The sequence below is a fragment of the Megachile rotundata genome, chromosome 1, assembly GCF_050947335.1.
Source record: "Megachile rotundata isolate GNS110a chromosome 1, iyMegRotu1, whole genome shotgun sequence".
NCBI classification, from domain to species: Eukaryota; Metazoa; Arthropoda; class Insecta; order Hymenoptera; family Megachilidae; genus Megachile; species Megachile rotundata.
This window is the reverse complement of record NC_134983.1, coordinates 6,255,397-6,267,513: the sequence shown is the minus strand read 5'-3', so window position 1 is coordinate 6,267,513 and position 12,117 is coordinate 6,255,397. Positions and strand designations below refer to the sequence as shown.

Sequence of the window (12,117 nt, the reverse complement as noted above, 5' to 3'; positions counted from 1 at the left end):
AATAAGTTCCCTAATAGTTCCTTGATGGTATCATCAAGGATATTTATTGAAAATTTCTAAGCATATATTTGTACGTTAAAATAACGCGAAAAGTAACGAAAATAAAAAATTATTAAAAATGTATTCACATAAAATTATAGTTTGAAAAGTCCAAGTTTACTAATAATTAATTGCAACAAAATTTTACCTTAATTCAAAAGACTTAAGTCCATATTAAAAAATTCTATCTTTTTAATCTTCATCACAATATTAATAACTTAAGTAGTATCATAGTGCTCGTACTTATAGACTATAAAACAAAACACAGAATTTATTTATATTGTCAAGTCATTTAATTATAATAAATGCTTTTTCCAAAAAACTTAATACTTACATAATTAATTATATAACAAATATGTATAATTACATAATTAGAATGACATAAACTGTATTATATTTTATTTAAATAATTTTAATAATTAATTTGGCAAAATTATTGAAAAGTGAAACATTGTTATTCAGAAGTAACCAAAACAAGTCTTTGTGACTATTGTTCTATTATTTTCACGCAACGACTCAGTTCGACTTATTTGATAATCCATTAATTCATAATATACAAACATTAAAAACTGAAAGTATTTAAAAATGTTACATTGGTATAAGAATCATAAAAAATAACAAAAATGTTTTCATTCTATATAAAAAACAAGAATTTCAATTGTATACGTATAAAATTACGAAATTTTGCATTGTTTATTGCAGTCAGAGTGAAATGCGAGCAAGAACGCGATTTTAAACGAGAATCTCTTGACTGGTTTTGTTTCGTGGCTCGATTTTTATTCGAAAGCCGTCCACCCTTTTAAGAATAATGTCAACCTTCAGCCGGAAGTCCTTTTCTGAATGATCCGACAGGATCTTGTAGTTCCGCAGGATCGTCGACAATAAAACCTTCAATTTCAACATCGCGTACTTCCTTCCCACGCATGACCTGCAGAAAACGTGTTTTAAATAAATTAGTAATATAATGAAATATAATAGCGGTTATTATGAATCCCGCAAAATCAAATTAGAGCGTTTGAAAGTGGCCTGAGTCCATTTCTGTTTAAATTGAGATATTTAAGAGTTTGTCTTTCGATAAAATTAAATATGTATAGAATATCAATGTATCACACTGAAGTTCATTTAAGAGAGTAAAATTTACAATTCCTATTAAAATAATAGCAATTATTAAGTGAATAGTACGTGTATTCTTACTAAGAATGGACTTAAGCCACTTTCAAAATTAATAATTAGATTTGTCATAAAATTGGAAACAGCCCAAGTCCATTCGTTATAATTTGAAGCGCTTCAAATTGAAAAAACAATATTCAATTTATTTTATATTTTATTACAACACTTGAGAAACACAATTTATGCGATTCAGGAAATATTATAACTATATAAATTACATAACAATTTACTGCTTGTCTACATTTTGTGTATGCGGGAGGGATTTGAAGAAGTCGTGCTTCGGTGGTATATATTATTAATACTAATTAATTATTATATTCACTAATTAATAATTCATTGTAATTACCATCGTCACCGTCTTCGGACATTTGAAAATCCGCAGTTTTTGACGTTATCAATAACAGATTGGACTTAGGCCACTTTTAAAGACAATTTTTCAACTATCAAAATTACTGCGAAAATTTATATATGCAAAATTATCGTATACTCTGAATATAATCCATCGCAAAATGTTTCTTATGATAGTGGCACAGAACGAATTAAAAATGCTTCAAAATGTGTTACACAAGTTTACAAAGTCAGTGAATTAGCAAAGATTTTTTCGAGTAAAACTGCTTTTTATTCACCTGGGTCCTGCGCTGAAAGGAATGAACGCATAGTAATGCCTGTTTTGCGTTCGTTCCGGCAAGAAATTATCAGGATTAAATTCTTCAGGGTTCGGGTAATATTCCTCCAAACGATGGACCTTATATGGGGAAATTAAAATCGTACAATCTTTTGGTAGCACGTAATTCCCAGTGACTGAAAAAAATACAAATTCGACACATAACATTTTTTTTTATCGAGGAACACAAGATATTACATACTAGTTTATAATAGTTTTAACATCTTGCAATTATAGAAGGTATAAAAAATTATTCCTATAAAAATAATATGAGACAGAGAGATTTTGTCTCAAAAATGAAGCTAGAGTTTTTTTTAAGATTAAGTTGTATCGTGATAGTTGAATTCGAAAATTGAACAAATTATATTGAGAAGTTTGATAGATGAGTTAATTTAATTAAACATTTTAATTGCAAAGTAAATTTTGATAGAAAGTGAAATATCTCGATAGTACAAAATGAGAAAAAAGTTAATATTTTCTTTGTCAATCTTTCACCTGTAATCTGATTATTGTACTAAGTTTACCTAGTTGTACATCTTCTTTTAACAATCTCGCAATTGCTGGCACTGGTGGATAGAGTCTCAGAGTTTCCAAAATGACTCTTTCGAGGTACTTCATTTCTAAAGTATCTTGGAATGTGCAAGGCCTGTTTGAATCCTTGAAGATTTCATTTAATTCTTCGTAAACTCGATCCTGAAACGGAAGTATTGTACTTCGTATGGAATTCAGTATTTAAAATTGTTCCTATTTGTAATAAAAATAGGAAATTTACTAATTTTGAGACTTAGGAATTTTGAACTTTGGGAGTTTGCAATTTGGGAATTTTGGAATTGCGAGAATTCTAAGCTTTGAAAGTTTATAACTTTTGAGATTTAAATCTGCGAAATTTGGAAACTGGGAATTTCCAAATTTTGAATTCTTAAAATAACTTCGTAGTTTGATACTTTACGCAACTATAAAAATATAGAATCACGAGAATTTTAAAACGACGAACATTTGAAATTTTCCAATATGTGAACTTGGAATTTTATGAATTTAGAGCGTTGAAATTTGGGAACCATGAACTTCTAGGATTTTGAAGTCTTCTAATTTTGAAATTTTGGATTGTTGAGACTGTGAGATAATTTCCATCAGTAAAACTATGTGTACATATAAATATCGCAAAGTTATAAACACTTAGCTCCGAAGACAAAATAAAATTGTAAATTAGTCATAAAGTCTTCATAGATCAAAGACAATTTCCAATTTTTTTTATAATTAGTCACGAAAATAATAGCCTTATAGATAGTAAATGATGTTACAATTTAAACGAAACAAATGAAAACAGGCGTCATTAATGTCAAACGAGAAATGTTATCGAACAAATCCATCTTAACAAAGAACTTCAAGCAGTTAATCAACACGTGATTTCAGACAGGATAAATTAATAACATTCAATCATTAACCGAGTAATTTGTAAAATTTTAACACAGTACAAGCTCTTTTTAGTATGGGAGATGCAGAGAATGGAAAATCGTTGTTTATGAAAATGTGTGCAATGTGTCATACCTCTAATAAAGATGGAAAACACAGAGTAGGTCCAAATCTTTTTGGAATAGTTGGCAAAAAATGTGGTAGTACGTATATCTCATTTTTTCAAATATTAAATGTTAGAAATGTTCATCGAAAAAGAAGTGTACATTAATGCAAGTTTTTCGTTTAATCATTATTTTGTATATTCCAATATTGTTTATATTATAGTTATAAGTTTATTGATGTTAGAGGTTATCTAAGTAACTTTTAAGAGACTTTTAAGAAAGTTACTTATAGTAACTCAGCCTTCATAATTGTTAAATAAATAAATATAATTGTATTTGTGTTCATATTTAAATAAATAGAACCTTCATAATTTAAATAAATATTTGCACAGCTTCTGTTTCGTAAATTGATAATAATATAATAATACTGAACGGTAATTACATTCGTTTCTTGTAATTTCTTATTTCTGTTTATTAATTTTATTTTTTTACTTATTTTATAACAATTTTTTAATGGTTCAATTTATTTAGAAAATTATAGTTGTAAGAGAAAACTTGGTTATTGACTATAGATCGTGAATTTATGACAAAAGTACGATTTACTCATGAAATAACATGGAAGATTTATTGTGGGAATAATTTTTATTAGGTTTTGAGGGGTAAATAATAATAGCTGCACAAGTTTTAGGCAATTTGCGCCTGCAAAGGTGCATTTTATGAACATACGAGTGGCGCAGCTTGCATTTGCCGGCGCTTAGGAATAGTACTTTAGAGAAATAGATAAGATTAAGTCGATTGCGCCATTTTTCAACGAAATTCGTAGCGCGAAATTTAATTTGTATAGAATTATATATTTTATTTAAAAGATGCAAGTTTTTTACAGCTAGAAATGGTTTTCACTTTTTACATAAATATATTAAGTGCGGTTTTGTTTGACATAATGCAAAAGCAAAGATATTTAAATGTAACAATGTATATGTATAAAGAATATAGAATATGGAGAGCTAATTAGTTTCGTAATAAAACAACGGTAGATAATATATAAAAATTTATTACTTGTGCAACTTGTATTTCATAGTTGTATAGTGTTCTTTAAAATGGCGTTATTGATGTAACTATTTCGAAACTTTGATTTGAGGATCTTTATTTAGAAACTCAGTTTAGAAACCCCTTAATATATTAGATATTACATATTATATATTATATTAACATATTAATATGTTATTAACGTATTATTAATATGTTAATATGTTAAATATGCTAAATATTTTATATATTACTTAATATAGTAAGGTACTACATATTATTTTTTTAAACAAACGTTTTGAGCAATTTATTTAGTTTATTACATTGAAAAAGCTATTTTGTCTTTGTTAAACCAATATCATATTATACCTCCAGAACAAAGTTAATATTTCCAACCTACATGTTTTCCATACATTCACCTATTTACATGAAATTATTTAGTATCTCTTGAATATACTCAAACTAACTCATTTACGTTAAATTACAAATTTAGCTAGTCCTGGATTCACCTACACTGACTCGATGAAAAACAAAGGAATCGTATGGGACGAGAAAAATTTAAACGAATATTTAGAGTTCCCTAAGCAGTTCATTCCAGGCACAAGGATGGTATTCACCGGAATTAAGAAACCGAAAGACCGTCAGGATTTAATAGCTTACTTAACAACGTTGAAATAACTACACTTTCACGAATCAATCTGTACAGTGTTCAAAGTATGCATTATCCGTAACGTTAGTTAAATAAATTTGTATATTTAAAAAAAGAAATTGCAAAGATATATACTTCTTTTATACTTACCTGAATGTCCTGATGAATTCCAAGCAAGCAGAGGACGAAACTGGAACCAGCAGCCGTGGTGTCGTGACCCTGAAAAATAAATACATTGTAATAAATATTTTCGTAAGTATATTAAGTATCATTCTCTCACAAGATTTTAATCCAAAATTAAACGTATGTTCTTGTTATGTTCAAGGTGCTGTTACATTTGCGCAAAATTGTCGATCGAACAACAGTTCATATGTTTAAACTCCATGTGTTTATATTGAATGTTCATAAATTATTACGATCCAAAATAATGTAAAATTTGAAAGTTCAATTAAAAAAAAAAGAAAAAATAAATTCTTTCACATGAAACAATTTTTCTTGTCATGGAATGTTACATTTTGAATTATATTTGTATGAAATATGCAAAATTTGTATTCTTTAAATTTAACTCTTTTGGATACACTTCAAGAATCTGATACATTGACATTTTTTATGTATATTTTTAATTTTATTGAAACATCTTAAATATCTCTTTATTGAAACTCTTAAATATCTTCATTTAAACATAAATGGATTTAAACCAAAGTAAACGTCGTAAATATTAGTTTATTTATTCAACTATTATATCGTTACCTCAAACATTATGGTATCAACTTCCTCTTTAATTTCTTCATCGGTAAGTTTCGCTCCATTCCTTGATAATTCAAGCATAAGATCCAAGAAAGCAAGTCTTCTTTTTTCGCCAACATCATTGTCATCGATATCATCAAGATCATCTCTCGCGTAGTGCATTTTCGTTACACCTTCGTTATTTGTTTTTGTTTCGCTATTTTGTGAAATTTGTTTAATCGACTCAGCTTCGCTCGATTTCTTCTGCCTCCCTTCGACATTCGAGCCAATACTTTGGAAAGCTTCTTGTTTCTTCTTTTGAATTACTTTCGAGGTCAAACCGTGGATGACACTCAGCAGCTTTTCTTGCTGCTTCTTCAAGTTTGAGAGGTTGAAGAGACAATCGGGTCGCAAACGCACGGTGTATTGCCGTCGATGAATTATGTCGCACATTCTGAACAAATGAAGTAAAATTAAGGTAAAATGGGTAAGTTGGTAAACGGGGCAAGTGCATATGCAGACTATTTTTATTACAATATGAGCGAAATTTCCCTATTTAGTATGTTTGTTTCCTTGTTTTGTTTCACTATATCCCCTTTTATATTTCAGCTAAGAGTACTTGTTTGCAGTATAGAGTACTTGCATAATGCAGTAAAAAACATTTTATAGCAGATTTGTTAATAATTCTGCTCTTGCCCCATTGCACATGAAATAAAGTTTCAAAGTATTTAACTTCAAGTTACGCTCTTACCCCATTTTCGGGGAAAGTGCAGAGTAGTTGACATTTTAAACAATTTCCTATCAAAATCAAAATGTACAAGGAAAATTAAGGTCCTAGTTAATATTAATTAAATAGTAGGAATTGTGCAAAGCGTTCGATATCGACAGCGTTAAGTATTTACATAGCAGACTGAAAATACTTACGTTTAAATACTAACTTTACAAAAACTAGTCTGCACTTACCCCACTTCACTTTATATTATAGAATACTTATAGTGTTTTATTACGTGAATAGAATAATTGAATTTGAACCTCGAAACTACAGTATTACCTCTTGACCTACAATATCGAAATTCGTGACGCACGTTAGAGTTCAAATTTGACAAAACTAAATCTTATTTAAATAAAAATCGAGATTTGAGTATGAAACCAATTGCAGTTGGTATAATTAAAGATTGGTAAATGCAAAATATATCTATCATTTCGACATTTTTTATTTATCTTAACATTGCAGTAATAATTAGGCGGCTCTGACTGACGCACAATGAAACTTGTAGGCTGTCGAAGACACCTTATAAATTAAGGGCTGAAATCCTTGTAGGCTAAGGGGTTAAATTATGTTTTTCAAGCTTTAAAAAAAATAGAAAATGCAAAAATATTATTTGGGCACTCTGAGATGTATTTTGAAGGAGTTCTAGAAACATTTTGTATTTTATACTAAATGCAACAATGATCGATGTTTCGATTTGTAATGAGTTTACTTATGAATAATTTTATTAGTTATAAAGTACCATGTTTATCTTCTTTATTAAGATATAATATTTTAAATTTATTATAATTGTATTAATCTTTTATAATTACTAACTTAATACTTACTTCATTACAGCCATTGCATAATCGTAACCAGTTTTATGTTTCTCAGTTTCCCTTAAACCCATCGCGGTTTCTATCAAAATATCAACCGTGACTGCGGATAAATAATCATGACAGTCAAACTCTTTTCCCACTTGATCTCGCAAACGTATAACTAAATCTCTACTGTTCTCATAAAATAACGGAACAAATGTTTTTAGTACGTTCAAATGAAACGTTGGTGCTATGATCTTTCTGTGAGTTCTCCATTTTTCACCTGTACTGATGAGTAGACCATCTCCCAACCATGGTTTGAAATATCTATAAAAGAGAGAATAAAAATCTATACATATATATAAAAATGGAAGTTTGTACGAAATTAATAGACTTCGACACTGTTTGACCAATCACGGTGAAAGTTGGCACACATATGTATTTTTCCATGGAGAAGGTTTTTAGGTATATAAAAAATGGGCGGGGCAAAAAGGGGCGTGGCAAACGAATAAAAATTAAATAATTCGATACATAATAATCATAGACAGACATAATTTGGTGGGTATGTACCTGAGGTGGTTGTCGATAATCCTACAAAAAATGGACTTTAAGTTAGTTCAATTACAGAGCGAGTTCTTAATAATAAATGTATATCATCAACTTATACCAACACAAACAATGAAATCTCATCAGTACAAACTATCTTTTATTTTTCAACATCTTTCTACAACGAATTATAGATTCTAGGTTACATACAGATAATCCATTTTTATATAGACGGAGGTCAATAAATGTGCACAGGCAGGGCAACAGGGTTTTGCCAGTAATGTATTGTATGTTTCAGTATATCAATTAAGATATTTTCATATAAATATAATAATATATATTACCTGTATTCATCAGCTTTGTCTATATGAACATGGCTGCTGAGTATAATCTCAATATCGCGAGGATGATACATAAAAATAACTAATTTACTTCCAAGAAAAGCTCGTATTACAGGTCCGTATACATCGTATGTGAGGAGAGTTTCCAAGACCGTATTTGGATGTAAACCGACTGTTGATAATGCATTTCCCAAAATTGGAACTTTTCTTGGTCCTACAGCAACATTTAAAATTTATTGAAAAACAGTGAGGCATTTATACATTGAAAAATTAGAAATTAAAACATTTAGAAGTGTGATCAATCCATAAATTCGCATCAATCCAAATTTGCATACTTTTGAAAAGATTTGAAAAAATAATGCAACGTAAAATATAATACTTCATATTCGTCGTTAAATAGAATTTATACATCTCGCTATGTTACATTAAGTGTTTACGGAAAAATCTGATACAATACGTTGTTACTAAATTTTTTAGCAAACTCGAATAAAATGTAACATCATCGTCGTTCATAATTTATAAACTAGGAGTGTCATATTGTAACCCATAAATGAAATTATACTAAAGATACATTATGAACTAAAAGATACATAATGACAACAGTTTAATTGAATTTACTGTACAATCAAATTAATTATGACTTAATTTAATTTTATATGAAATACAATTTAATTTAGTTCAATTTTAATTAAATTTTATATTAAACTTGATTAAATTAATTACAGTTTTGTAGTAAACACAACTAAATTTAATTGAATTAACTATAACTTAGTTTAACTTTATATTAAAGTCCATAAAATTAATTACAATTTTGTTTAATTTAATTTACTGCGACTGTGATAATTAATAAAAAATCTTGCAAACTACCCCTGTAGACTACCATTTTATTTGCACTGTATACATACCTGGAATTTTATTTCCAAATCTGACAACTCGTAGATTTTCAATATACAAATATACAGCTAACAACGTTGTGGTGATTGCAATGAGAGAATAATACACAGCGGTTTGCCAAAACGTAGTAACTGTTGTAACTGCCGCCATAATCGCGTTTAGGTTTCCAAGTTCATGAGTTTACAGATACCATAAAATTATCGGTAATTTTATATTGAAAAATATCTATACACATCGAACTATGGTCTTGCAAATTCGCGAACGAAAAGAAGCCCTCCTTTTATATACTTGATCATATGTACATAGTAAATTCGTTCATATGTAAATCTTCCTGCTACTGTAAATTAATTATACGATGACGTTATCCTTTCCTGTATATTTGCTTCACAAATTTTCATCATACACTTTTCAGCAAATACAACTTGAATTTTATACGTTAGAAAATACAAGTATGCGTCATAAAGACTCTCAGTGTGCAATAATAAGAATACTCTTTCACATATTACAGAACATCAAGCGAAACAACAAGGTTACTGTTGTAATTTTATCATTGCAATGAGAACTGTTGCGAAAATTACAAATATTATAGTTATTCTACTAGCCTGGATTATGGAGTATTGCAAGGTTATGTCAAAAACTGGAGCACTAATTCTCTTTTATTATAAGTTAAGTTTACTTACAGAATGAGTTATTTTATTGTAACCGGACATTTACAAATTTTTATAAAATCGTACAAGTTTTTGTGCATACGAAATAAGTTACTACCAGCAACAAAACATTTTGTTCCTTTGAGATAGGAATTCAAATATTTTTGCCATTCACAGTTCATAAGAAGGGACATTCTTTTCTGAGCAACGTACGCATTTAAAAAAAGTATCTCATAGTGATTATCTTATCTACGTTTTGTACATCACTTGTCCGTTAATTTTTAAGTAATGATTATCGTAACTGTTTATATAGTAATATTTAACAATATAATTTTGAGCTTGCTTGATAACATAACTATTTAATTATACAGGATGTCCTATGTTTCAGCGGTCAAAAATTGTTAGTATATTCTGTAGGTCGAACTAAGAAAGAAATGTTACATAAACATAGCTCTTCTAAAGCTTGATTAAAAAGTTATTACAGTAATAAGAAATAAGAGCAGTAACAAACTCGTGGTTAATTCGATGCGATGCAGAAAGAGATCAGCAATATTGTTTACTCCGTTTATATAAGCTATGTTTATTATTTAAGTCGACTCGTACCAGTCTCATCGATAAATTCATTTTTTCGTACCGAAATACCACAATTATTTACTAATTCGCAAAGTAATAAATTTTATTCTTTACCGACGTCGGCCTTGTTTTACCAAAAATGATGGACATTTTGCGATCAAGTATTAATTGCTTCTTACACAGAGTATCCGTAAATATTACTGATCTGTTTCTGTATCACATCGTAATAACCGTGACTTTACTACTGTTCCCTTCATTTCGTATTATTGCCATAACTTTTTAATGCATCATTAAAAGATCTAGTTTATATAACATCGTTTCTTATTTCGACACATATATTAACATTTGACTGTTAAATCTTGGTAATTCTATATAATTTTGGGTTTATTTGTAACTCGATAATGTATCCTTTTTTTTCACAGCCTGTTATTGTTTATCTTTTCTAATTTTCTTCAGAAACAGAAGGATATAAAAATGAAGAATAAAGGAATTGTAAATTACTACTTTTTACAAGTACTCTTTCTTTTCCCAGCCAAATACTGTTATTTTAACCTATTCAATCTCACCAATATATTCATATAACCCGTCGTGTAATTGTAACCCGTTTAATATAATTTTCTTGTGTCAATGAAATTTTACAAATCTCTACTTTATATATCAAAATACATCGAATGAATTATTTATTTACTTTCAACAATATTCGATAACAATACTGAAATGTCCACGATATGGAAATTGTAGTATTAATTGACCATCAAAATTCAGCTATTAAATTCTGGATCACTCTACATATACAATTTAATTGATTACGTTATTTTTGTTGAACCTACCACCTACGATCGCCCATAAATGCTACTAAAATGTACTGCAAGGGGTAAACGGGTAAAAAGACGGTTATAACGATCACCGTTCGGTCACCGATGTGGAAACAAGCACTTCCGGAAATGACGTAGCAACCTGCTTCACCCCCTGCGTGGAACGTGCCCGGAAATTGACCCTCGTGGATAATGAAAAAAAAAAGGAAAGACGGTGAAGGTTGAATAGTTAAAGAGAGACGAAGAGAACGAACTTTCCCCTGTCGAGGCTGAGTGCGCGGGACTAATTTCACGAAATTACGAAGTTATCGATGGACGCCAAATTAACCACCTTATTTTACCTTTAATAATGTTACCGTTGCTACGTCAACTTCCTGACCAACTCAATTGTTCATTACCAGTAGACACGCATTGTAGAAAATAATTTTATGATTAGTGAAGTTACTTGCTTTTTTTCATGTTGAATGATGGAGATTCATGAAAGCGTTCGGATTTTTATAAATGCAGAGTTAGTTTTATAATGTTGCGTGAAGAGCTAGTTTTGCTGATGTTGTAATATATGTTTTGAAGACGGTAGTATTTGATTGAATAAGTTTTAAGGAGGAGTTTATGGATAGGAAACGGCAGAATTTGGAAATTTAGAGACTTGGTCAGTTAAACATTTGGAAACTTGAGTATTTGAAAATTTTTATGCAAAAATTTGAAGGGCTGGAAATGTGGAAAGTAGGAAACTTCCAAAATTGAATACTGGGGATTTGAAAATTACGAAGTTTATTTTGGGAATTTAGGAATTTAGGAATTTAGGAATTTAGGAATTTAGGAATTCAGGAATTTAGGAATTTAGGAATTTAGGAATTTAGGAATTTAGGAATTTAGGAATTTAGGAATTTAGGAATTTAGGAATTTAGGAATTTAGGAATTTAGGAATTCAGGAATTTAGGAAT

The 12,117-nt window shown here is 29.2% G+C and overlaps 2 protein-coding genes across 2 annotated transcripts; one reads left to right on the top strand and one right to left on the bottom strand.

Annotated features, from left to right (window-relative positions):
• Positions 1–771: 771 nt before the first annotated feature.
• On the bottom strand, positions 772–9,412 carry LOC100875958 (cytochrome P450 4g15-like). Its single transcript, XM_003700707.3, has 8 exons — positions 9,150–9,412; positions 8,248–8,458; positions 7,388–7,684; positions 5,816–6,245; positions 5,216–5,284; positions 2,398–2,566; positions 1,836–2,010; positions 772–967 (listed from the first exon to the last, which is right to left on the bottom strand). Exons 1-8 carry the CDS (start codon positions 9,286–9,288, stop codon positions 772–774), a joined length of 1,686 nt encoding a protein of 561 aa, XP_003700755.1. The 5' UTR covers positions 9,289–9,412.
• Positions 3,120–5,447, top strand: LOC100877241 (cytochrome c). Its single transcript, XM_003700636.3, has 4 exons — positions 3,120–3,489; positions 4,910–5,130; positions 5,240–5,317; positions 5,391–5,447. The coding sequence occupies exons 1-2, from the start codon at positions 3,363–3,365 to the stop codon at positions 5,092–5,094; spliced, it is 312 nt and encodes a 103-aa protein (XP_003700684.1). The 5' UTR covers positions 3,120–3,362; the 3' UTR covers positions 5,095–5,130; positions 5,240–5,317; positions 5,391–5,447.
• Positions 9,413–12,117: the final 2,705 nt, after the last annotated feature.

Bases quoted from the DNA above. Each gene is read 5' to 3' on its own strand.
- LOC100875958 (XM_003700707.3), bottom strand. From the start codon at position 9,288: ATGGCGGCAGTTACAACAGTTACTACGTTTTGGCAAACCGCTGTGTAT. The intron at 7,685-8,247 runs GTAATATATATT...TCTCTTTTATAG, and splicing joins GACAAAGCTGATGAATACAG to ATATTTCAAACCATGGTTGG. The intron at 2,011-2,397 runs GTAAACTTAGTA...TATTTTTTTCAG, and splicing joins AAAAGAAGATGTACAACTAG to TCACTGGGAATTACGTGCTA.
- LOC100877241 (XM_003700636.3), top strand. From the start codon at position 3,363: ATGGGAGATGCAGAGAATGGAAAATCGTTGTTTATGAAAATGTGTGCA. The intron at 3,490-4,909 runs GTACGTATATCT...TTACAAATTTAG, and splicing joins AGTTGGCAAAAAATGTGGTA to CTAGTCCTGGATTCACCTAC.